This window comes from Ranitomeya variabilis, chromosome 7 (assembly GCF_051348905.1).
Source record: "Ranitomeya variabilis isolate aRanVar5 chromosome 7, aRanVar5.hap1, whole genome shotgun sequence".
In the NCBI taxonomy this organism is placed as follows: domain Eukaryota; kingdom Metazoa; phylum Chordata; class Amphibia; order Anura; family Dendrobatidae; genus Ranitomeya; species Ranitomeya variabilis.
Window position 1 is genome coordinate 89,731,285 of NC_135238.1, and position 24,486 is coordinate 89,755,770.

General features: G+C 44.0%; 1 protein-coding gene across 2 annotated transcripts in view; it reads right to left on the minus strand.

Annotated features, from left to right (window-relative positions):
* Positions 1–24,486, minus strand: part of CALCRL (calcitonin receptor like receptor) — a 195,211-nt gene that overhangs the window by 74,404 nt on the left and 96,321 nt on the right. For both annotated transcript variants that reach the window (XM_077275406.1, XM_077275407.1), the window contains one exon: positions 23,462–23,552. In XM_077275406.1, the coding sequence (XP_077131521.1) occupies positions 23,462–23,512 (51 nt within the window). In that variant the 5' untranslated portion in view covers positions 23,513–23,552. The remainder of the gene's footprint in view (positions 1–23,461; positions 23,553–24,486) is intronic.

Here is a 24,486-nt window from a genome sequence, read left to right on the forward strand (position 1 = left end):
ATCGCTGGTATCGTTGCATTTGGTGTCAAACACAACGATACACAGCGATCAAACGACCAAATAAAGTTCTGGACTTTATTCAGCGACCAGCGACATCACAGCAGGATCCTGATCGCTGCTGCGTGTCAAACTAAACGATATCGCTAGCGAGGACGCTGCAACGTCACGGATCGCTAGCGATATCGTTATAAAGTCGTTTAGTGTGACGGTACCTTAAGTATATTAGCATATAAGCACACATCAACAAACAAAGCTCAACACACTCAATGTACAGTCACCACTACAGACTTAAGGTACCGTCACACTCAGCAACTTTGCAAAGAGAACGACAACAATCCGTGACGTTGCAGCGTCCTGGATAGTGATCTCGTTGTGTTTGACACGCAGCAGCGATCTGGATCCCGCTGTGCCATCGCTGGTCGGAGCTAGAAGTCCAGAACTTTATTTCGTCGCCAGGTCGGCGTGTATCGTCATGTTTGACATCAAAAGCAACGACGCTAACAATGGATGTAATGGAGCTAACAACCAGCGAGAACGAGAAGTGAGTCGCCGTTACGTCACTGGATCGCTCCTGCATCGTTCTGGAGTTGCTGTGTTTGATGTCTCTACAGCGACCTAAACAGTGACGCTCCAGCGATCTAGTTTAGGTCGGCTCGTTGTCTATATCGCCACAGCGTCGCTGAGTGTGACGGTACCTTTACACTGTATGTTAAATGGTATCAGTCTGCAAGTCTGTCCTCTTGAACCACCAGACAAACACTTAAATGCACAAGCCAATATACAGATAAAAATTCAGTTATTATTGGTTTGCAAAAACGTAGCTGTCTGGGTAATTAAGATACAATCTGGTTTCTTCACACCCGTTTGGGCACACAGGAGAGCTTGGAAGGGAAGGAGCATTGTGTTACGTTTTCAACAAAGATTTGGCTGGAATTGAGATCGGACGCCATGTCGCGTTTGGAGAGCCCTTGATGTGCCTAAACAGTGGAAGACCCCAATTCTAACTGAAACCCTAACTCAAACACACCCCTAACCCTAATCTCAACTCTACCCATAACCCTAACCACACCCCTAACCCGAACATGCCCTTTACCCTAAACCCAATCACGCCCAACCCCAACCACACCCCGAACACCAACACACCCTAACCCCAAGAGACCCCTAACCCTAGTCCCAACCCTAACCACACCACTAACTCCAACACACCCATAACCCTAATCCCAACCATAACCCTAACCACATCCCTAACCCTGACACACCCCTAACCCTAATCCCAACTGTAAATGTAATCCAAACCCTAACTTTAGCCCCAACCCTAACTGTAGCCCTAACCCCAACCCTAGTCCCAACCCTAGCCCTAACCCTAGCCCCAACCCTAGCCCCAACCCTAACCCCAACCCTAGCCCCAACCCTAATGCTAATCGGTAAATGGAAATAAATACATTTTTATATTTTATTATTTTTCCCTAACTAAGGGGGTCATGAAGGGGGGTTTGATTTACTTCTATAGCGGGTTTTTTAGCGGATTTTTGTGATTGGCAGCTGTCACACACTAAAAGACGCTTTTTATTGCAAAAAATAGTTTTTGGGTCTCCACATTTTGAGAGCTATAATTTTTTCATATTTTGGTCCACAGAGTTATGTGAGGTATTGTTTTTTTGCGAGACGAGTTGACGTTTTCATTGCTACCATTTTCGGGCATGTGACATTTTTTGATAGCTTTTTATTCCAATTTTTGTGAGGCAGAATGACCAAAAACCAGCTATTCATGAATTTCTTTTTGGGGGGTGTTTATACCGTTCCACATTTGGTAAAATTGATAAAGCAGTTTTATTCTTCGGGATAGTACGATTACAGCGATACCTCATTTATATCATTTTTTTATGTTTTGGCGCTTTTATACGATAAAAACTATTTTGTAGAAAAAATAATTATTTTTGCATCGCTTTATTCTGAGGACTATAACTTTTATTTTTTCGTTGATGACTGTGTGTGGTAACTCGTTTTTTGCGGGACAAGATGACGTTTTCAGCAGTACCATGGTTATTTATATGTCTTTTTGATCGCGTGTTATTCCACTTTTTGCTCGGCAGTATGATAATAAAGTGTTGTTTTTTGCCTCTTTTTTTATTTTTTTCACGGTGATTACTGAAGGGGTTAATTAGTGGGACAGTTTTATAGGTCAGGTCGTTACGGACGCGGCGATACTAAATATGTGTACTTTTATTTATTTTTTTTCTTTATAAAGAAATGTATTTATGGGAACAATATATTTTTTATTTTTCTTTATTTAGGAATTTTTTAGTTTTTTTTACTTTTTTACATTGCCCCAGGGGGGGGACATCATGTTATGCTCTTGCTCTGAGCAGGCACTTGCAAGCCACCTCCCTGCAGGACCTGGAAGCAGCCCCGCGGCCATATTGGATCCGGGGTCTGCAGGGAGGAGGAGGTAGGAAACCCTCGGAGCAACGCGATGTGATCTCCGAGGGTCTCAGGGAAGCACGCAGGGAGTCCCCCTCCCTGCGCGATGCTTCCCTATGCCACCAGAACACTGCGATCATGTCTGTGATGCCGGGGGTTAATGTGCCAGGAGCGGTCCGTGACCGCTCCTGGCACATAGTGCCGGATGTCACCTGCTATAGTCAGCTGACCTCCCCCCATGAGCGCGGCCGAATGCATATGACGTACAATCCCGTCACTGGAAATTAAGTCCCAGGTCACCTCGACGGGATAGTACGTCATATGGGATTAAGGGGTTAATGTGACCTTCTCTAAACTTTTGAATGGACATGTCCAAATGTTCAATGTTTCAGTACTTTGTGTACAACTTGCTGTTCTCTAACAAGAAGCTTAATGGCAAAATTCACAAAAGCTATTTGATCCATGAATTGCCCAATAAATTCCAGGGTTCAATTATAATTAGTATTAAACAGTCCTTCACATTATGCTGTTCATATTTTGAGATCATGAGACAAAGACGACACCTAACAATTGATCAACAATACCTCACCATTGTCAGGCTTCAGGCTTCAAGTGGGATGTTCTCAGACAGAAGTGGCCACTGACCTTAGAGTGTCATCAGCAGATTGCAACAGAAATATATCTTACCTTCAGTTAATTTCTATCTATAATTATGACAGTCTCCTTTATAAAAACATACTATCTACGCATGCGCAGTGGAACTTGGTAATAGCGGAGACATTATTTTTGCATTTCTCCCCTTTTGGATAATTTTTCCATCTGCACCTGCGCAATGGGACCTGGCAACAGAGGCGTCATTATCCTTGTTCTCCTCTCTAATTGGAGGATTTTTTTACTCGCGCATGTTCGGTATGACATAACAACTCGTGACGTCATACAGCGATGATTTTTTTTCTATTGGCCGGCATCTATATTTAAGCACACACTATTTCCGACTCAGGACACGCCCCCGAAGAAGCAGGGCGGCGAAACATATATACAGCTTGATCATCTATTGTTGTTAGGATTTGAACTGAAGACCATTATTAATTTTGTTATGTTGACACAGTTGTGTTCGCTTACCTATGGCAGCAAATAAGTATTAAATCTATGAATTTTTTTATTTTTATGCTCTTTGTGAGCATCAGTACTTTCTAGTGGCAAGTTTCAGTATAGACAGTATGAATTGGTGAATGCACCTCATATATAATCAGTTAATTTTTTGCACTATGCACTTTATTATCTATAATACCTTCTTTTTCACTTGCTGTTCTCTTCAATTGCCATATTTGAAGCAATCTGCCATTTATATGTCAGCTGTGAACCTGCTGTAACCTCCATTTTTCCAGTAGCTCCTTGTTCCTGAACATTTGTAATTGTGTTTTGTACAAATTAATAAAAACTACTATAGTTTTAAAATATACTTTGTGGTCACTTCTAAAAAAAATTTTTGCGACACATTAAGGCCGGATTCACATTAGCGTTTCTGTGCGCAGCGTATGATCCGCATACATCTGCATGCATCATGCGTACATATCTTTAACATGGTGTACGCAGGGACATGCGTTGTTTCGCAGTATGTCAAATATTGCGCAATTGTCCGCATGCGGATGATTGCATGAAAAAAACCGCATTACTGTCTATGGGAACGCATTGGTATGCAAGGACATGCGTATGCCTGGTCCTGGTGCTGCCGCCGTCCTGGTACTGCAGCCTTCTTCTTGGTGCTGCTGCGGTCTTCCTGGTGCTGCTGCTGTCTTCCTGGTGCTGCTGCCCTCTTCCTGATGCTGCTGCCGTCTTTCTGGTGCGGCCATCTTCCTGGAGCTGCTGTCGTCCTGGTGCTGCTGCCGTCCTAGCGCTGCTGCCATCCTGGTGCTGCTGCCGTCTTCCTGGTGCTGCCTGACTGCTGTGCTGTTGGACTACTGCCTGTAATGTAAGTATTGGTGTCCATTGTTTTTTGGGGGGGCTACATTGTGTTTGGCTCTTAACAAGTTAAATTTTTCTTATCTGTTCTTTTCTCTAGTGTTTCACTTGACTACTGCCTGCTCCTCCAACATGTCCTCCACTGAAGCTTCCGAAAGAGGACATGACACTGATTATGTAATCACATTTGATTTACTGATTGGTATGTATTGACTGGCAATACTATACATGTGGTAAATCATGTATTTTCTTTATAGGTACCTTCCATTGCAGAAGAGCAGGACCAGTTGAGTGGAAATGATTCTTCCCAGGGTGGTCAGCCTCAAGTTGCTGAGGAGGAAAGACGGGGTGTAAGTAGCCTTTATCAGAGTTGTAATTGAATTTGTTTTCAGTTTTACTTACAAATTATTTTTTTGTATTTCATCTATAGGTTCCACAACATGAGGAAGGACAACATGATATCGATAATGATGTACTTATTCAAGCTGTGAAAGAGCGAGCAGCGTTGTGGGACCGCGATGATCAGAATCATTCCCATTCCCATTCAGCCTTGATCCGACGACTCTGGGAAGAAGTGGCCAGATCACTGTTGGATGATTATAACCATGCAAGGCCACAAGTCAGAAAGGATTTTCGTAAGTGTTGCAATGTGGTCTTACGCGTCGGTTTTGCTGTAAATGTTGGTGTCATTTTACAATTAATTTTTTTTTTCTTCCCCCTTCACAGTGACGAGAGTAAAAGTTCAAATGTGTAATTAAATGATTGTCACCTGCGCGGAGAATTGTTAAGGCTGAGTCACACATAACGATATCATTAACGATATCGTTGCAACATCAGGCTTTTGGTGACGTAAGCAACGATCCCGCTAACGATCTCGTTATGTGTGACAGCGACCAACGATCAGGCCCCTGCTGGGAGATCGTTGGTCGATGGGAATGATCAGGACCTTTTTTTGGTCGCTGATCACCCGCTGTCATCGCTGGATCGGCGTGTGTGACGCCGATCCAGCGATGTGTTCACTTGTAACCAGGGTAAACATCGGGTTACTAAGTGCAGGGCCGCGCTTAGTAACCCGATATTTACCCTGGTTACCATTGTAAAAGTTAAAAAACAAAAAACAAAACAGTACATACTCACATTCTGATGTCTGTCACGTCCCCCGGCGTTCACAGGGTTGACTGTGTCAGCGCCGGCCGTAAAGCAGAGCACAGCGGTGACGCCACCGCTGTGCTCTGCTTTACGGCCGGCGCTGACACATTCAGTGCAGGGAAGCTCTCGGCAGCAGCGCGTGCATAGCAGCGCTCCTGCCGAAAGCAGTTTTAACCCTGTGGACGCCGGGGGACGTGACAGACATCAGAATGTGAGTATGTACTGGTTTTTTTTTTTAACTTTTACAATGGTAACCAGGGTAAATATTGGGTTACTAAGCGCGGCCCTGCACTTAGTAACCCGATGTTTACCCTGGTTACCCGGGTGCTGCAGGGGGACTTCGGCATCGTTGAAGACAGTTTCAACGATGCCGAAGTCGTTCCCCTGATCGTTGGTCGCTGGAGAGAGCTGTCTGTGTGACAGCTGCCCAGCGACCACACAACGACTTACAACAACGATCACGGCCAGGTCGTATCGCTGGTCGTGATCGTTGGTAAGTCGTTTAGTGTAACGGTACCTTTACTCCTGCAGGGGAGTGTATAGGTAAATACAAGATTGACACCTGTACTGGGGAAAGAAAATTCAATTCAGGGGGTTGTGTGCAGAGCTGACACTTGCTTAGAGGCCGTATTAATATGTGCGGTGCTAATAGCCGGGATTAGTATCCTCCGATGCAAGAACAGTTGTGTATATGCAATCATGGACTTACTACTTGTGAAGATGATGATACCCCGGAATGGCAGGATGTGTTAGTCCTCTTCAAAGATAGTTAGGTGTAGTGGGCTCCGTAGCACAGGATCGTGTGGTTTGGGGGTTCCTGCGGGAACGTTTTCCCCTAGAGGGCCCTCCTGGCTGGGCGTCCGGAGCTGGAAAGAACCGCCAGCTTCTAGCGTGCCCCGGCAAGAAGCGACGCCGAAGCAGTGGCAGAGTGTGGAGGGGGCATGGCAGGTAATGTGATGTCATAGCTAATGGGCGGGCGTGTGTGGGACCAACCAATCCAACGCGTTTTGAAGGATACGATCCTTCTTCATCAGGGCTAAGGTTCCCTATGACGCCCATCCTTAAATAGCGCTGTTCTCTCGCCCCCTTCAATGCCTGGCCAGGGGATCTATAGAACGAATCCTGTGAATAGTGACTTATTGTGAAATTTAGTATAGCGTATGTGCTGAGCAAGACCTGCAGAGAAATAGGACATATACACCAATGCGGGCAATACTAAAACAAGGACACATGTAAACTAGCTGTATATCAAGTCATCAATGTTACAGCGATTTATGCCGTAACTGTCCGGATTGCTGCGTGTTATGCCATAATTGTCCGGATTATTAAGAACTAGGTATGCATTGTTAAGTCTGGGTTATATCAAATATAAGAAGGGAGGGGGGAGATGGGAAAAAAATTTGAAAGATATGACTTAAATAAATTAGTTAAATTAAAACTATCCTTTTATTAGCAAATTAAGCTAAAATATATACATATTAAATCTAAAAAGTCAGGTCAAATGTGCCTGGTAAGAGTTAAAAACATGAATAAACATAAAATTAGAGGCTGGTGGCCTGGAGCCTGAACAGTGCAGACGTGGCTGGTACGAGCTCCCCAGATTTTCCAGTCTGGGAGCCCCAAATTTGCACCAAAACCTCCAAAAAGCCCTCTAACTTGGAGACTACAGAGACCCCCACCCGGCGCTATCTGAACTCCATGCCGAGGGAAGTTTCTTGAGGAGGAGACGCCGGCTGGAGCCCGCAGCACCGCAGACAGAAGGCGCCATTACTGCTTCCTCGTGGAGCTCCTGCGGTGAAGGAACAGCAGGAGACAGAACTCCGGAGTGGTCGGTGAGACGGGAGGCAAGGAGGGGGACTGCGGCGCAGCGCAGAAGATCCCGGTGAGTCGGGGAGCAGCGGCGGAGCAGGGGGAGACCGCACACTATATCGGCGGACATCACCGCATAGAGGCCACCGTGACTCAGACGGCTCACAGGCCAGGAAACTCACGCCGCCTGTCCCTGCCGTCTCCTCTCACCAACCTCCTCCATGTCGCTCTCGCCGGGTGCAGGTGGTGAGCGGAATCCTGTGGAGGTCCGGAGCGGTGGTTGCCCTGGCCCCCCCTCCTTCTTCAGCTCCCCTTTTGGCGCCAAAAGCCACCATTATACACAGGAGCCAGCTCTGCTCCCTTACAAGGCCATTGAACTGTCCCTAGGTGCAGCGCCGGATAGTTTGTGCTGCCCAGCCCCTGCAAGGCTCCAGATTATCCCCCTAAATAAACAAATAAAGGGGAAATTTCCCTGGGGAGAGGTTTCTGCTAGGTGAGGAGTGAGATACTTGATGTAGCTCCTCGGATCTCACATGTACCCACCGCGGCCAACTATTAGCCTATAAAAATCGCTATTGTTCATGGGCAAGCCCAGGAAACGCTTGGAAGTACTTTTGGACTCTTCAGCCCACTCCACAGAGATGGATCGCTTCTTAACCACTAATAAACAACACAGAAACACTAGATCTCAGTCCTCTAATAAGCTCTCAGAGGACCGTTTATTTTCACAAGACTCAATGACCCCACACAACTCTCCTGAAAGGGTAACTGAGGAAGGTGATGATGGCAATGAACTTCCTGAGGACCTGAACGTACAGGACCTCAGCAAATTTATAAGATCCCTCCCCACCAAAACAGACTTGGAGAAATTTGCTTGTAGAATAGAAAACTCCTATAAAAAAGAGCTTCAAGCTCTAAAATCAGAATTCACAACCAGGGTGGAAGAGGTAGAGAAAACTCAGGAACTCGTATTGCAAGAGCTACAAACTCACAGAGAGATCATAACAGGCCATACTTTGAGACTGGAAGAACTAGCAACTGGAATGGAGGACCTAGAAAACCGTAACAGATGTAACAACATCAGGATCCGTGGTTTACCGGAGTCCATAGGCCCGTCTGAGCTAGACCCCACAGTTCAGAAATTATTTATTGAAATCCTAAATGAAGAGGGGACAGGCACCATTGAATTTGACCGAATTCACAGATCCCTTGGCCCAAAACCACAATCAGACTCAAGGCCCAGAGACGTTATTTGTAGAGTACACTACTATAAAACTAAGGAATCTATAATGCTGGCCGCTAGACGGAAGGGCACAATTCATTTCTGTGGAACGCAGATTCTAATACTCTGGGACTTGTCCAGGCGAACCTTGCAACTGAGAAGGGCTCTGCGTCCGCTGCTGTCCCTCCTCCAGGAAAAAGACATTCCTTACAAGTGGGGCTTTACATTCCAACTGATAGCCTTCAAAGGAGGGAAAACAGCTACCTTTCGTAACCTAGGTGATCTGGCCAACTTCTTAGGAACTTTCGAGTTGCCGATGACTGCCCTGCCTGACTGGCCAAGCTCTCCTCAGCTTCCAGATATACCACCGAGATGGTCAAGGGTTCAACGCTCCAAGCAACACAAGAAACATGATTTGCCATCAGATCAGACCTGAGAAGGGTTTTTTTTTTTTTTTCCTTCTTTCTTCTCTAATTTCCGTTTGCCTTCAATGCGATCTAAATTAACTACTCTTATCTGTCTGAGCCACTCTAACTGTGGGCTTGCTATTTGTGGGGATTTAGTCATGTTCCGCTATATGAATCGTATCTATACAAGTTAAATTTGAATGTTTATCATTGATGTTTGGCATAATACTGAGGTTTTACTAATTTAATTTTCTTCTTCAACACTTGTATTATCTAGTTAGAGCTCTAGTTCAATCCAAACAGGTATAGTTATCAATATCTGATGTTTGACCCTACACAATGTTATTCAATTACTGATATGTCCCTTAGGCCGCGGGGGTGCCGAGGAGACCGAACCTCGCCCTTGGCTCTTCCTCACCCAAATTGATGCGCGTGGTGGCAGCTAAGTGCATCACGATTTCCTCCTTGAGGTGTTCAATCACCACACTTTCACCTTTCTTTCTTAGCCTATAATCTATGGGTTCCTTTCTTCTCTTCCTTTTTCCCCTCCCTATTCCTTAACTCATCCCCTGTCCAAAGAAATTACATGGACTTACCATCGACCTGGTTTCACTGTTCTCATAATCATTCATCTAACTAGCATCTTGATTATGGCTAGAGTTAAATTTTGCTCTTTTAATGCCAAAGGGCTTAACATTCCGGAAAAAAACCCCATAAAATTAGATTTACTTAATACTGGTGAAATGCATTTACTCTCTCAAAATTAAGGCAGTGATGTGGGGCCCTTTGTTTATAACCCTCATAAATGACTATTATAGGTCTGCATTAAGTGGGTACATCCACCAAGGTAACATGTGCTTTAGGATGCGGAAAATTCCATCACTGGGTTTTACAGATTAAAAAGCATACAGCTCTATTTCCTGGTTAAGTCCTTTGGGGGCCAAATTGTCTAGTGTGAAGATCCATTTCGATTCTATCCTAGACATTAATTTTAAAAAATCCCCACCTCTAGGATTTTGCTGGACTGTTTGGATTCCACAGAAAACAACATTCGCGCATGAACAATTATGTTTATCTACAAAATGGCGGGATAGGGGATGCCCTTTAAACCCTTTCTTGATGTTATCTAGATGTTCTTTTATTCTAACCCTTAAGGGTTCGACCCACATAAATTTTGTTACAGGAGCATCTAAATGTATAGATTACCCCTGTTGTTTCGCAAGATATGTTACTCTTGATGTGGAACTTATTGGTTCCACTTGAATCTGCGAATGTAGTTTGAAGTACTTTTGAGATGGATGTGCGCCTGCAGCACAAACATTTCCCACATGGCATGAATCCCAATTTTTTGGGAGCAGCTGATGTTGGGAATAATCCCAAAAGTAAAAGTTTGTTGGCGTTCGATGAAGGATCGCTTATTATTATTATACATTTTTATAGCGCCATTTATTCCATGGCGCTTTACACGTGAAAGTGGCAAATATAGACAAGTACAATAGACATGGGCAAAACAAGGCACACACAAGTACAGAAGGAGAGAGGACCCTGCTCGCGAGGGCTCACAGTCTACAGGGGATGGGTGAGGATACACTAGGAGAGGGTAGAGCTGGTCGTGTAGTGGTTCAGCAGACTATGGATCACTGCAGGTTGTAGGCTTCAATAAGGACATGAGAGAGGAGATTCGGGTTCGAAGCGGTGCTGCTCAAAAAGTCAGAAAATATAAGTACCATCATCGGCTTTCTTATCTGAAGCCTGTGCTTTTTCAGCGAAAGTGAGTATCTCTTGTGTTGTCTTACTATTATTTAAACTTTTAATTTTTTTTACTAATGTTTTTTATTTTCCACACAAAACTTGGTGCAGCACCACACAACCTGGATCGTCCTCTGTTGGAGTGGACTCCTCATCGACCAGCCAACGAACAGGCCCAATTCCAATCATCCACCAGCGATGGAGCAACCAGGCAGGCTTCATAGGCTGAGGAACAGGAAGCCAGTCAATCTGGTTTTCCCCTTTCCCAGCCCTCTGCCACTACTTTACTTGGGTCTGCTTGCCAGCCGCAGAGGGCCTGGGAAAGATCAGTCATGCTCAAGTTTATTCACCTAAGCTCGGTCTTCCAGGCTAGGATGAAGACGGTTGTCGAAAGACTGTATAGTGGGTTCACTCAGGTGAACACACTTTTCCAAGAAGTCCAGATGCCTTGACCGTCTCAAAGCCAACCTTAATAGACCGGCACGACATTTTTTTCTGCTATAGAGCGGGGCGTGTCGGAAAACCTTACGCCAGAACTCCAGCTGAATGTGATGCAGGCCTGCCAGGCTGCTTACAGCCAGGCAATGCAGCAGTCCCGGTATTACCAGCAGCCACACATGGCATTTTGAACACAGCAACAAGGGCAGTGGCAGAAGACAGCGACCTATCCTTCACCACCACTGCTGGATACCAGGGCTATTCCACCACTACCCAGCTACACCACGATGACTGGTCCAGCAGCACGCCAGTCTGAAGCCACCACTATGCCGAGTCCTGCAGCAAGCCAGTCTGAAGCCACCACCATGCCGAGTCCTGGAGCACGCTAGCCTCAAGCTACCACCACGCCGAGTCCTGCAGCACGCCAGCCTCAAGCCACCACCATGTCGAGTCCTGCAGCATGCCAGCCTCAAGCCATCACTCCCACACACCCAAGGAAAAAAAAGCAGGATACAGATGCCCAGTACCAGCTCTGCTTAGCACTGCCAGAAAAGGAAGACTAGGAGCACTGAATGTGGCCCCAAAACTGTCCAACCACCTCCACCCTTACCTCCCAATGTGTCTCTTTTCTAATTTGTCTCTCCCTTCCAATGTGTCTCTCCATTCCCATGATTCCACTCCTAATGTGTCTACTCCCATCCATGACCTCCCAGACCCCATGCATTTTATAGGCCCTTCCCCTGGAACCCATTGGGTCATCCACTCATGGTAGCCACTCATCCCAGCTCCACACACCCCCACATCCACAATATTTCACCCTCTGACATACCCCAAAGCTAATTAGTGATTTTATTGTTCAATAAAAATTTGCTTTTATTTGCACAATCACTGTGTTTTCTTTGTCTCTTTATGCGCCGCAAACACACACATGTGTGCATTGTATTGTTGAGGTAACTTGTAACAGGTGTTTCACTATAAGTGTTTTATTATTAAAGTCAGCAAACATTACAGGTACATAACATTACAGGTATATTTGACTTACAGCTTAAACCATTTTATCTTACCATTCCACACGTTCAATATCAGAAACAAAGTGGCAGCCAATTTATCCCTCATTTGGGCAACTTCCACTGTAGCCCTTAGAGGGTGAGCTTGGTAATTCTGCAATGTGGTATTAACAGGTTCCTCAAGTTCGAAAGTGGGGGTCGCTCTTTTGACAGGATGAAATTATGCAGAACAACACGCTTTCACAACCTCATCAATTGTCTCAATTTTAAGATTGATAGCTGTACCCAAATGCGCCATTTAGCTACCAGCAAACCAAAGGCACACTCCACAGTTCTTCCTGCCCTTGTCAGTCAGTAGTTGAAAATCCTTTTTGTGTGAATCAAGTCCTGACTCGAGTATGGTTTTATGAGGTTGGCACACATTTGAAACACCTCATCCCCAACAACAACAAATGGCACTGGCAGTCCTTCTGTGTTCGGAATAGGTTGTGGTGGTGGAAAATTAAAATTACCATACAAACGGCCCATGTCAGAGTTTTTGAAAGTCTGCGAGTCATTTCCTCGTACAAATGAGCCAACGTCAACGGTGACAAATCAACACTCTGCATCTGCAATCGCCATGAGAACAATGGAAAAGTATCTTAATATATACATACCTTGTAATGTCTTCACATCCTGCTCCGTTTAGATGTGTCCAGATCCCAGAATTCCAAGCGGCGGAAGTTCACCGACCGCCATATTGGGACACGCAAGTGATGGGTGTCCCAATATGGAAACTGCTGGTGGTACCAGCCTTTTGCGCTGTACCACCAGCGGAACACCACCGCACCACACACACACACTGTATATGCCGTATGCACCACACATACACACACACTGTATACGCCGTACGCACCACACACACAAACACATTGTATATGCCGTACGCACCACACACACACACTGTATACGCTGTACGCACCACACACACACACTGTAAACGCCGTACGCAGCCTCTGGCGCAGTTCCACCAGCGGACAACCGTCACGAACACGCCGCTGCCGGAATCAGCCAAATGATTCACTGACCGCCACCATCTTTGTACAGGAGAAGCACATGCGCAGTTTTAATGTGACCGCCACTATCTGTCTGCACAAAGATGGCAGTGGTCTGATTCCACGCAGGCGCAGTGAATCATTTGGCAGATCCCAGCGACAGATGCGCGGAGGAAGCTGGTCACATTAAAGAGGTTTTCAAACGAACAAAATTTTATTTTAAAAATTGTCTGTGTCTGACTGTGTACGGTGCATACCACATCTCCTTGGCAGGGGAGGAAGCAAAAGACAATACTGACATTACAGCAGGGGATTACAGAGGATTAATTTTGTCAGGTAAAATATTTCACTGACTGTTTTTAAACAATATTTTACCTCACAAAAGGGAAAGAGAGTGGATAGGTGGGTGAGCACATGGGGGGAAAGATTCTCAATGCTGCAAAGCCTGCCCCCATCGTAACATTACCGCCCTCCTGATGCGATAACATTGGGCCTCCATCTACTTTTTTATATAATTTAAGTACTCGGATCCACTTCCAGCAGGTTTCAGAATCCGAATGTGTTTGCCGTCCACAGACCCAACACAGTTTGGAAAATTACAAATTTCATTGAATATTTCAGCCAGAGTTCAGTTGCGGGTTGGGGGAGGAATTCTGCACGCAGAACGACACATAATGCACGGCAGGTGTCTACAACAGATCTTAAGGTCTCTCCGGTAGCCAGGAATCTGTGGAAAAGAAAAAGGGAAAAAAAAATCAGTACATGTTTCTTTGACAAAATTACATACCTTCGGGTTACCAACAGATGTTCCTCAGCAGGAATTGCTCTGTATGTCCTGCCTGGTGATGGATCCTCGGAAATGTAACAGCAATTCTTGGAAGCTCTGTTGCGACATTCTCGTGTACTCAAAAAATTTTGTGAGTTTTTATGAAGCTCGGTGTACAATGAGTGGTAGGATCCACGGCTCTCTTGGACTTCAACAATGGGGTATTGCCAATAGCGACGACGACGTCTTCTCCATCTTCCTCTTCTCCTTTCTTACTCACATGCCACAACAAAAGCAAAAGCCAATTTCAATGAAAAATCCAGATTCAGATTGAAGCTCTCCACGCTAAGGCTGGTTTCACACTTGCGTTTTGATCTGCAGCGTTTTTTAAAAAAACGCATGTGGTGAAAAAACGCATGTAAACGCATGCAAACGCTGCCGCATGTGTTTTTGCGCCCAAAAAAAAAAACGCGGGAAAACTCAGCGTTTTCCCACGTTTACATGCGTTTTTTCCCGCGTTTGCGTTTTTGAAACGCATGCTGAGAAGTGTGTGACAGCTGCCAATCATCAAAATCAACTAGAAAACACACTATTAATAGAATTAGCTAGGGTTAGGGTTAGGGTTAGGATCCCTAGGGTTAGGGTTAGGGGTAGCTTTTTATTAGAATGTCCTGGTCACCAGGTCACTGATAAGCCACCCCCCACCATCAAGGTGATAAAGGGATCCAAACCCTAACCCTACCCCTAACCATAGGGATCCAAACCCTAACCCTAACCCTACCCCTAACCCTACCCCTAACCCTACCCCTAACCCTAACCATAACCCTAGGGATCCTAACCCTAACCCTAACCCTAAGGGTTAGGATCCTAACCCTAACCCTAAGGGTTAGGATCCCTAGGGCTAGGGTTAGGGTTAGTATTCCTAGGGTTACTAGGGATCCTAACCCTAACCCTAACCGTTACCCTAGGGATCCGGATCCTAACCCTAACCCTAACCCTAAGGGTTAGGATCCTAACCCTAACCCTAAGGGTTAGGATCCCTAGGGCTAGGGTTAGGGTTAGTATTCCTAGGGTTACTAGAGATCCTAACCCTAACCCTAACCGTTACCCTAGGGATCCGGATCCTAACCCTAACCCTAAGGGTTAGGATCCTAACCCTAAGGGTTAGGGTTAGGATCCCTAGGGGTAGGGTTAGGATCCCTAGGGTTACTAGGGATCCTAACCTTAGGGTTAGGGTTAGGGTTTGGATCCCTATGGTTCGGGTTAGGGTTTTCTTGTTTTTTTTTTGTGTTTTCTTGTGTTTTTCTATAAAAACGCATGTGTTTTTAACGCAAACAAACGCATGTGCTTAAAAACGCATGCGTTTACATAGACAGCAATGCATTTTTTTGCCGTGAAAAAACACATGCGTTTTTTCGCGGCAAAAAAACGCCACTAGAAATTACAGGTTGCATTTCTGCAAATGAACGCACGCGTCAAAAAACGCATGCTTTGCCGAAAACGCGTCAAAACGCATGCAAAAAACGCATGCGTTTTTAATGTTAAGATAGGGAAAAAACGCATGCTTTTTTTGCGTTTTTTAGCGCTAAAACGCAGCTTACAAAAACGCAAGTGTGAAACCAGCCTTAGATCCATCTTGCAGCAGTATACAGCATCAAAAGATGAGGATTTCATCTGTGAAGTGTGTCTATATATAGAAATCCCATGAGACATGCCCATGGTGTGTGTGTCTTGTGTCAAGGAAATTCTCCAGGAAAAGCATTGTCCTATTAAACGCATGCGCATAAACAACGCAAACGCATGCAAAAACACATACAAACACATGCACACGCAGTGTTTTTTTGCCGTCATGCATAAGATCATTCGGATAAAAAATGCTGCGTAAACATGAGTTTGCATGCGTTTGTGCATGCAGATGATACGCTGCGCACAGAAACGCTAATGTGAACCTAGCCTTACTGATTATAGTGTATAAAAAATAAGGTTATACGTTCAATTATAATTAGTATTAAACAGTCCTTCACATTATGCTGTTCATATTTTGAAGTCATTAGACTAAGACGACACCTAACAATTGATCAACAATAGTGGGATGTTCTCAGACAGAAGTGACCACTGACCTTAGAGTGTCAGCAGGTTGCAACAGAAATACAGAGAGACTTTAATAGACACAGAAAGGCACTGAATTGGACGTGCGTTGGCCACATCTCACACTTATGACTGCTTCATTGTGAACAATGACCTTCGGAACTGGATGATGAGCTCCACACAACTCCAGACATATTTAACGGAGGCGAGAGGCACCCCAGTGTCACATCAGACCATTCAAAACCATTTACATCAATGTGGTCTGCGTGCTAGATGACATACAAGGGTACCTGAACATACCACTAGGGCCAAGGAGCATCTACGCTGGATGAGAGACCAGTGGGCCACAGTGCTGTTCACTGATGGACGTCTATTCATGCGGAGCAAGAAGTATGACCATCAATGATGTTGGAGACATCAAAGAGAGCACTATGCAACAGCAACTGTTGTCATCAGATGAGTCTTTGGATTTGGTGGTGTTACAGTGTGGGCAGGTGTGTCTAGTCAATGCAGAACTGTCCTAAACTTTGTGAATGGTACAGTGACAATCCTCTACTACTTTAATAACATAATTAAACCATTGCACTTCTGCATGAAAAAAAACAGGTCTAATTTCATCTTCATTGACAACAATGCTTCAGCTCATTGAGTTTGCATCATTTGGGAACAGCTGCCGAAGACTGGGGTACCTCAAATGAAGTGGAATGTGCTTTCTCCAGAACTGAATCCCATTAAAAAAAAAATCTACGGGATCAGCTGAGTTGCTGTGTAAAGGCTCAAAATGCTGTACCTCAGAACCTCTAGGACCTGAGGGACGCCCTCAACAGACAATAACTCTACTTGTGAACAGCATGAGATGTCATTGTCAAGCTGTAATTGATGCTCAAGGCCAAATTACAAGTTATTGAGAGAGTGATATTTGTTTGGGGGTATACCCACCACCAAGGCTGTGGAGTCGGAGTCGGAATCATGGAGTCAGAGACGGTGTCCATTTTTGTGGAGTCAGTTTAAAATGGACCGACTCAGACTCCTAAAATACATAATAAATTGGGTACAGTATTTAAATGGAGTATGTGCTAAATAATTTTTTCCTAAGATTTTGTTAATGTTATGAAATGTCCTATAAATGTCTGTTCTATTCCTGATCTAAGAATCTCAGCTTTAAGTTGAGATGAATCTTTGCTGCACTTTCTGTACTTGCTCAGTAGTAAAGCTTCTCTGCAGATCACAGCAAAAAGGCACTGATGAGGAATGCCTGCAGCCCTGTATTCATCTCAAGAACTGCTAGGGGTATATACAGGATTGAGATCAGTACTTCTTAAAGCATATATAAACTTTTAATAAACTGTGCATAAATCAATAATCCAGTGTATGGTCTGTATGTATGCTTCACGTTTTAGTTTGCTTTTCCTCTGAGCTCTTGTTTGGAGAGGTTAGTTGATCTGATGCTCTTCATGTTATTACCTCTGCTAGCAGTTTCAGTTTCTTTCAGGGGTATGATTCAGCACAAACTTGCTCCCTCCCTCATCCCCACTTCATAGACTGTGAAGCATCATGATGTGAAACATTTACTGAGCTGTACCCTGAGAAACGCCTGAGACTGAGAGATCAGAGTAAAGCTATCTAATAACATACATTACAAACTTTTAATATGTCATCATCTGTAGTTTTATTTCTATCTAAAATTAAACAGGATTCCCTTATTTTTATAAGACTAAATTATTTTGAGAGCAACTTTGTATAATTAAAAAATGCCTAAGAGGCTTCCTATGAAGTCAGCTGTGTTTGAGCATTTCACATTAACTAAAGATAAAAAATATTTGTGTGTCAGTGTATGACAGATTAAAACAAATGCTGTGAGCTAAAAATCAGTGCATACTCCAGACAGTGATAAAAATGCTTCTACGAGAGCTTCCAATCTAAAAATACATTTACAAAGCTTACACCCAGAAGTTTTCAAAAGCTGTGACTGAGAAATATCACAGCGTCACCAAGAAACTAGTGCCCAGAACTTCCCACCATGCAAAGGAGAAGGAAAGAGCGTCTCCAACCTCAGTTACTATTATATGACAAAGTATTGTGTGACAAAGTTTCTGTGACAATGGCATCAGATATGTTTAAAAGACAGCTCACAGAGCTTGTCATGAAATACAGTGTACCATTATCATTATTTGCACGACTTTTACAGCTCTTAATGGAGAAATTGCCTGCAAACTTGGTGATTCTCTGGAAGAGAAGTATTAGATAATTACAGGAAAAAAGGGAGAAAAATGATCCATTGGCTAATTACTGATAAAAAGGTTCAGGTCTTTATTTAACATGATTGAAAATGAAATGTCCAGACAATTTAAAAAATAGTGCCCATTTGACTTGTTTCTGGCCGTAGCCCTTAGTCATAAGTGATTTAAAGCCTGATGGCACTATTTTACTACAGTAAATGTACCACTTCAAAATGAGCCATGTATGAGGGAGTCGGAGTTAGGGAATTTTAGGAGCCAGTCGGAGGTTTGGCTTACTGACTCCACAGCCATGCCCACCACTGTTGTTGGCTTTTGTTTCAATAAGTGGTTTGAGATGATGAAATCACCAATGCATGCGTCTACTTCACCCCTTCATGGCCGGAGCTTTTTTCGCTTTTGCATTTTTCGCATTCTCGGGTTGGGTGAGGGCTTATTTTTGGGGGCCGTGCTGATGTTTTTAATGATACCATTTTTGTGCAGATACGATCTTTTGATCGCCCGTTATTGCAATTTAATGCAATGTAGCGGTGACCAAAAAAACGTAATTCTGGGGTTTTGATTTTTTTTTCTCACTACACCGTTTAGCGATCAGGTTAATCCTTTTTTTTATTGATAGATGGGAAAGTCTGAACGCGGCGATACCAAATATGTCTATGTTTGATTTTATTTTTATTGTTTTACTTTGAATGGGGCAAGAGGGGGGTGATTTGAACTTTTATTCTTTTCTTATATACTTTTTTTAATTTTTTTCATATTTTTAATCAAATTTTTTTAAACTTTTGGCATGCTTCAATAGTCTCCATGGGAGGCTAGAAGCTGACATAACTTGATCGGCTCTGCTACATAGACGCGATGCTCAGATCGCCCCTATGTAGCAGAATTACTGCATTGCTATGAGAGCCGACCACAGGGTGGTGCTCATAGCAATCCGGCATCAACAACCATAGAGGTCTCAAGGAGACCTCTGGTTGTCATGCCGACGCACCGCTGACCCCTGATCACGTGACGGGGGTCAGTGGTGCGCGTATTTCCGACCCGATGGCCGTAAGCGCGCGCTAAATGCCGTTGTCAGAGTTTGACATCGGCATTTAACTAGCGCCGATTCTGCCCGCGCCTATTGCGGGCACATGTCAACAGTTAAAAACAGCTGACATGTCACAGCTTTGAGGTGGGCTTACCGTAGGAGTCCACCTCAAAGCGGGGCTTCTGACGTCGGACATACTATCCTGTCCGACGTCAGAAAGGGGTTAAATACCCTACTTTCATGATAATATATCACTGTGGTGTGAACTTTTGAAGTTTTCTATATATTTCGCCCGAAAGCCAAATATCCCTAACTTTTTGTGAGTTATGTCTATATACTGTAGGTAGTGTTCACACAGGCAATGCAGTTTTAGTCCAAATGTGCGCTTTTTATTGTTTTCCACAGGTTGTCCATCACAAAAAACAAAATCGTAAACATAAATCCCTAGCCTTGTCCAAATTGCCTCTTCAGAGATGAAGAGGACTAGAACGCTATAGTGACATCTATTGGGAGCAGCGATTCTAAAGGTTACTATCAACCCTTTAATGAGCCTTGCTATATCACAGGATAAAAGCCAAACCAAAATCTCAATTTGCAGATACGGTGTTTCGGGGTATTGCCTCTCATCAGTACAAAGATCCTAGCCTTGTCCAAGTGCTATCTAAACAGAAGAGACTCTGGCTACTCATACATGGCTGAGATAGCCCAAACAAAACAGCCATCATCCATAGCAAACAGTTATACTTGTGGTTTGGTGCACACGGCCTGTGCAGTCTCTTCTCAGAGAGATATTCTGGCCTGTTTCTCTCTTTAGCGCCAACACACATCCACTCTGGTCAGCTTCCCTGAACTGACTGACTGAGGAGAACAGCTAGCCAGGGTATATGCAGGGCCAGCCAGGTGATCTAATCAGAACCTTCAGAGCTAGGATTTAACCCTAGCCTACCGGGCTTTGCTACAATATACACTCACTGGCCACTTTATTAGGTACACCTGTCCAACTTCTTGTTAACACTTAATTTCTAATCAGCCAATCACATGGCGGCAACTCAGTGCATTTAGGCATGTAGACATGGTCAAGACAATCTCCTGCAGTTCAAACCGAGCATCAGTATGGGGAAGAAAGGTGATTTGAGTGCCTTTGAACGTGGCATGGTTGTTGGTGCCAGAAGGGCTGGTCTGAGTATTTCAGAAACTGCTGATCTACTGGGATTTTCACGCACAACCATCTCTAGGGTTTACAGAGAATGGCCCGAAAAAGAAAAAAAATCCAGTGAGCGGCAGTTCTGTGGGCGGAAATGCCTTGTTGATGCCAGAGGTCAGAGGAGAATGGGCAGACTGGTTCGAGCTGATAGAAAGGCAACAGTGACTCAAATCGCCACCCGTTACAACCAAGGTAGGCCTAAGAGCATCTCTGAACGCACAGTGCGTCGAACTTTGAGGCAGATGGGCTACAGCAGCAGAAGACCACACCGGGTACCACTCCTTTCAGCTAAGAACAGGAAACTGAGGCTACAATTTGTACAAGCTCATCGAAATTGGACAGTAGAAGATTGGAAAAACGTTCCTTGGTCTGATGAGTCTCGATTTCTGCTGCGACATTCGGATGGTAGGGTCAGAATTTGGCGTAAACAACATGAAAGCATGGATCCATCCTGCCTTGTATGGAGCATCTTTGGGATGTGCAGCCGACAAATCTGCGGCAACTGTGTGATGCCATCATGTCAATATGGACCAAAATCTCTGAGGAATGCTTCCAGCACCTTGTTGAATCTATGCCACGAAGAATTGAGGCAGTTCTGAAGGCAAAAGGGGGTCCAACCCGTTACTAGCATGGTGTACCTAATAAAGTGGCCGGTGAGTGTATATACAGTGGGTGAAACAAGTATTGAACATCACCAATTAACTCCTTAACGCTCAATGACGGATATATCCATCATAGGGCGTCTCCCCCTCTTTGGTATGGGCCCCGGCGCTGAGCCCACAACTTTTCCAGCACATGATAATGGGAATGGCATTCTGTGGGTGCAGCACCAGCTGAGCTATTTTGAATCCTTCACTGTGGATTAATACAACACAACCAGGTGAGTAGTTCCCTCTTTCACCTAACATTATTTTCCTCCCTCGGATAAGACACAATTGCGCTTGGTGTCCTCTCCTATTTCAAGAGTGTTTATGTGGAAGAATGAGTGAAAATCACACCTGAGCAGTGCATGCACCACCATCAATTTAACACATTATTTAATTTATGGATATATATGGTTTCATTTTTTTGCCTGTGTGGTTTGGATGGGTTGTTACCAACATCTGGTGAGAATTTCATGTCAACAGCACCTTTAGAAATATATTTACTTAGAAAAATGGTGACGTGTTCAATACTTATTTCACCTGCTGTATATACAGTTAGGTCCAAAAATATTTGGACATTGATCGAATCTTTGTGTTACCACTATTTTTTGTTTAAAATGAAAAAAAAAGAGATCTAATTGAAGTGTAAACTTTCAGTTTTAATCAAAGGGTTGAACAAAAATATTCTGTGAAATATTTATGAATTGCAACCATTTTTCAACAAAGCTTTCTCATTTCATGGGCTCAAAAATAATTGGACAAATTAATTTTACCATAAATAAAACAAGTAGTCCTGTAGGTGTTGATATGGCCCCACAGAGCCCTGATCTCAACATCATTGACTCTGTGTGAGATTACTTGAAGAGATAAAAGTATTTTCTCCGTCCTACATCAACAGAAGATTGGTTGTTTAGTTCTCCATGATGTTTGGAACAACCTCCCTAGTGCCACCTATTGGATGTAGCAATCCTAAAAGTAAATCTCAACCCTTTAAAGGGCATAGCGTGTCTGGTTTGGCTTCACATCCTAAGTCATACATTCATTAAAGGGAACCTGTCACCCCCAAAATCGATGGTGAGGTAAGCTCACCGTCATCAGGGGCTTATCTACAGCATTCTGTAATGCAGTAGATAAGCCCCCAATGTTACCTGAAAGAGGAGAAAAAAACATTACATTATACTCACCCAGGGGCGGTCCCGCTGCGGTCCGGGTCCGATGGGTGTCTCAGGTCCGGTACAGCGCCTCCCATCTTCATTCCATGACGTCCTCTTCTTTGCTTCCTGCCGTGGCTCCTGCGCAGGCGTACTTTGCCCTGTTGAGGGCAGAGCAAAGTACTGCAGTGCGCAGGCACTGGGCCTCTCGGACCTTTCCCGGCGCCTGCGCACTGCAGTACTTTGCTCTGCCCTCAACAGGGCAGACAAAGTACGCCTGTGCCGCAGCGCGGAGACCAGAAGAGGACGTCATGGAATGAAGATGGGAGGTGCCGGAGCGGACCTGAGACACCCATCGGACCTGGACTGCAGCGGGACCGCCCCTGGGTGAGTATAATCTAACCTCTTTTTTTCCTCTTTCAGGTAACATCGGGGGCTTATCTACAGCATTACAGAATGCTGTAGATAAGCCCCTGATGACGGTGAGCTTACCTCACCATTGATTTTGGGGGTGACAGGTTCCCTTTAATGAATTTATGGCTTCGGATGTGAAGCCAAACCAGACACGCTATGCGCAGACACAAGAGTTAGGGTCTTTGCCCCTCAACAGTGCAAAGCAAAAATTTGGCTGGGTGAGAGTAATCTGAGAGAATCAAAGGGGTCAAATTTCTCCTTATGGAGAGTTCCAAGCTGCAGTAAGGAGAATCGGCCATGCAATGCTCCCCTGCTACCGTAATTATAAATGTGTAAATAACCGCTTCAGAGAGGAAGAGGACTGGTGGAAGAGGTCATGTTGCAAGGCTCGTTAAAAGGTCAATATTTACTTTTAAAATGGCTACATCCAATAGGTGGTGCTAGATTACAAGTTCTTCCTTTCTGTAGAGGTTATTTGCATATCTAAATTCCTGGAGGAGCATTGCATGGTCTATAAGTCTCCTTACTTCAGCATGAAAATCATAATGTACATGTCTAAAACTGAACATGACAATTTGTGGCTAAATGTGCTGAAATTTAGAAAATTTTCTATCAAAATCAGCCGCAAAATGTGTTTACAGTAAATGTATTCTAATATCAATATATAAAAAGGTAATGTAAATTACTAAGACTGCTGAAGCATGTCATATTATACTACACAATCATACTTACAGTTGTTACAATAGCAAGTAACATGTGAATTACAAGAAGATATTTCCCCATTGCTGAGAGATCTCGTAGGAGTCGGCTCTTCTTAAATTATCTGCAACATCAAAAGATGAAAGTTTGAATAAAAAAAATGTATTAAAAATTGCTTAAATAAATATTAATTAATATAGAGAGATGCTCCTGCGAAAACAAGTAATCACCTATCCATAGGATGAGTGATAACCTTTGGATCGTGGGATCCGACTGCTGGGACCCTCAAGGATCAGCAGAACAGGGTATGTTAATCTCCATTAAGAATTAAGCAACTGTGCCCGGCAGCCCCATAGATAATGGATGGAGCGGCGGTCAGCTTGCGCTTGGCGCTTCATTCTAACACAGATAGAAGTTGCCTGGTCTAACGATCGATGGGGATGCCAGTGGTTGGACGCCCACCGATCAATAAGTTGTGGATAGGTGACAACTTGTTTTCACTAGAGAACACCTTTAATGAAAATGACAATTATGTCTCACAAAATAGTTCAATGCAATGTTAACCCCTCGCATACGTATTGTGAGGCTAATGGTATGATCCCTGTGCCAGAGGCCCAGTAACTTTCATGTTGACCTTGATCACAACACACAGCACCATCTGCAGGATCAGACTGTCATACTAACAACCAAATCTCTCACTGTGATAGGGAACTGAAATAATCAGCTGTTGCAAAGCTATGCACATATGATCATGGCCGAAAGTGTTGGCACCCTTGAATTGTTCCAGAAAAGGAAGTATTTCTCCTAGAAAATTATAGCAATTACACATATTTTGTTATACACAGGTTTATTTCCTTAGTGTGTATTGGAGCAACACAAAAAAAGACAAAAAAAGCAAAGAAATTTCTCACAAAATCCCCAAAATGGACCAGATAAAATTGTTGACACCTTTCCAAATTTGTAGGTTAGCAACTTTTTTTAAGAAGCATGTGATGCTTGTTCAAACTCACCTGTGGCAAGTAACAGGTTTGGGCAATATAAAAATCACACCTGAAACC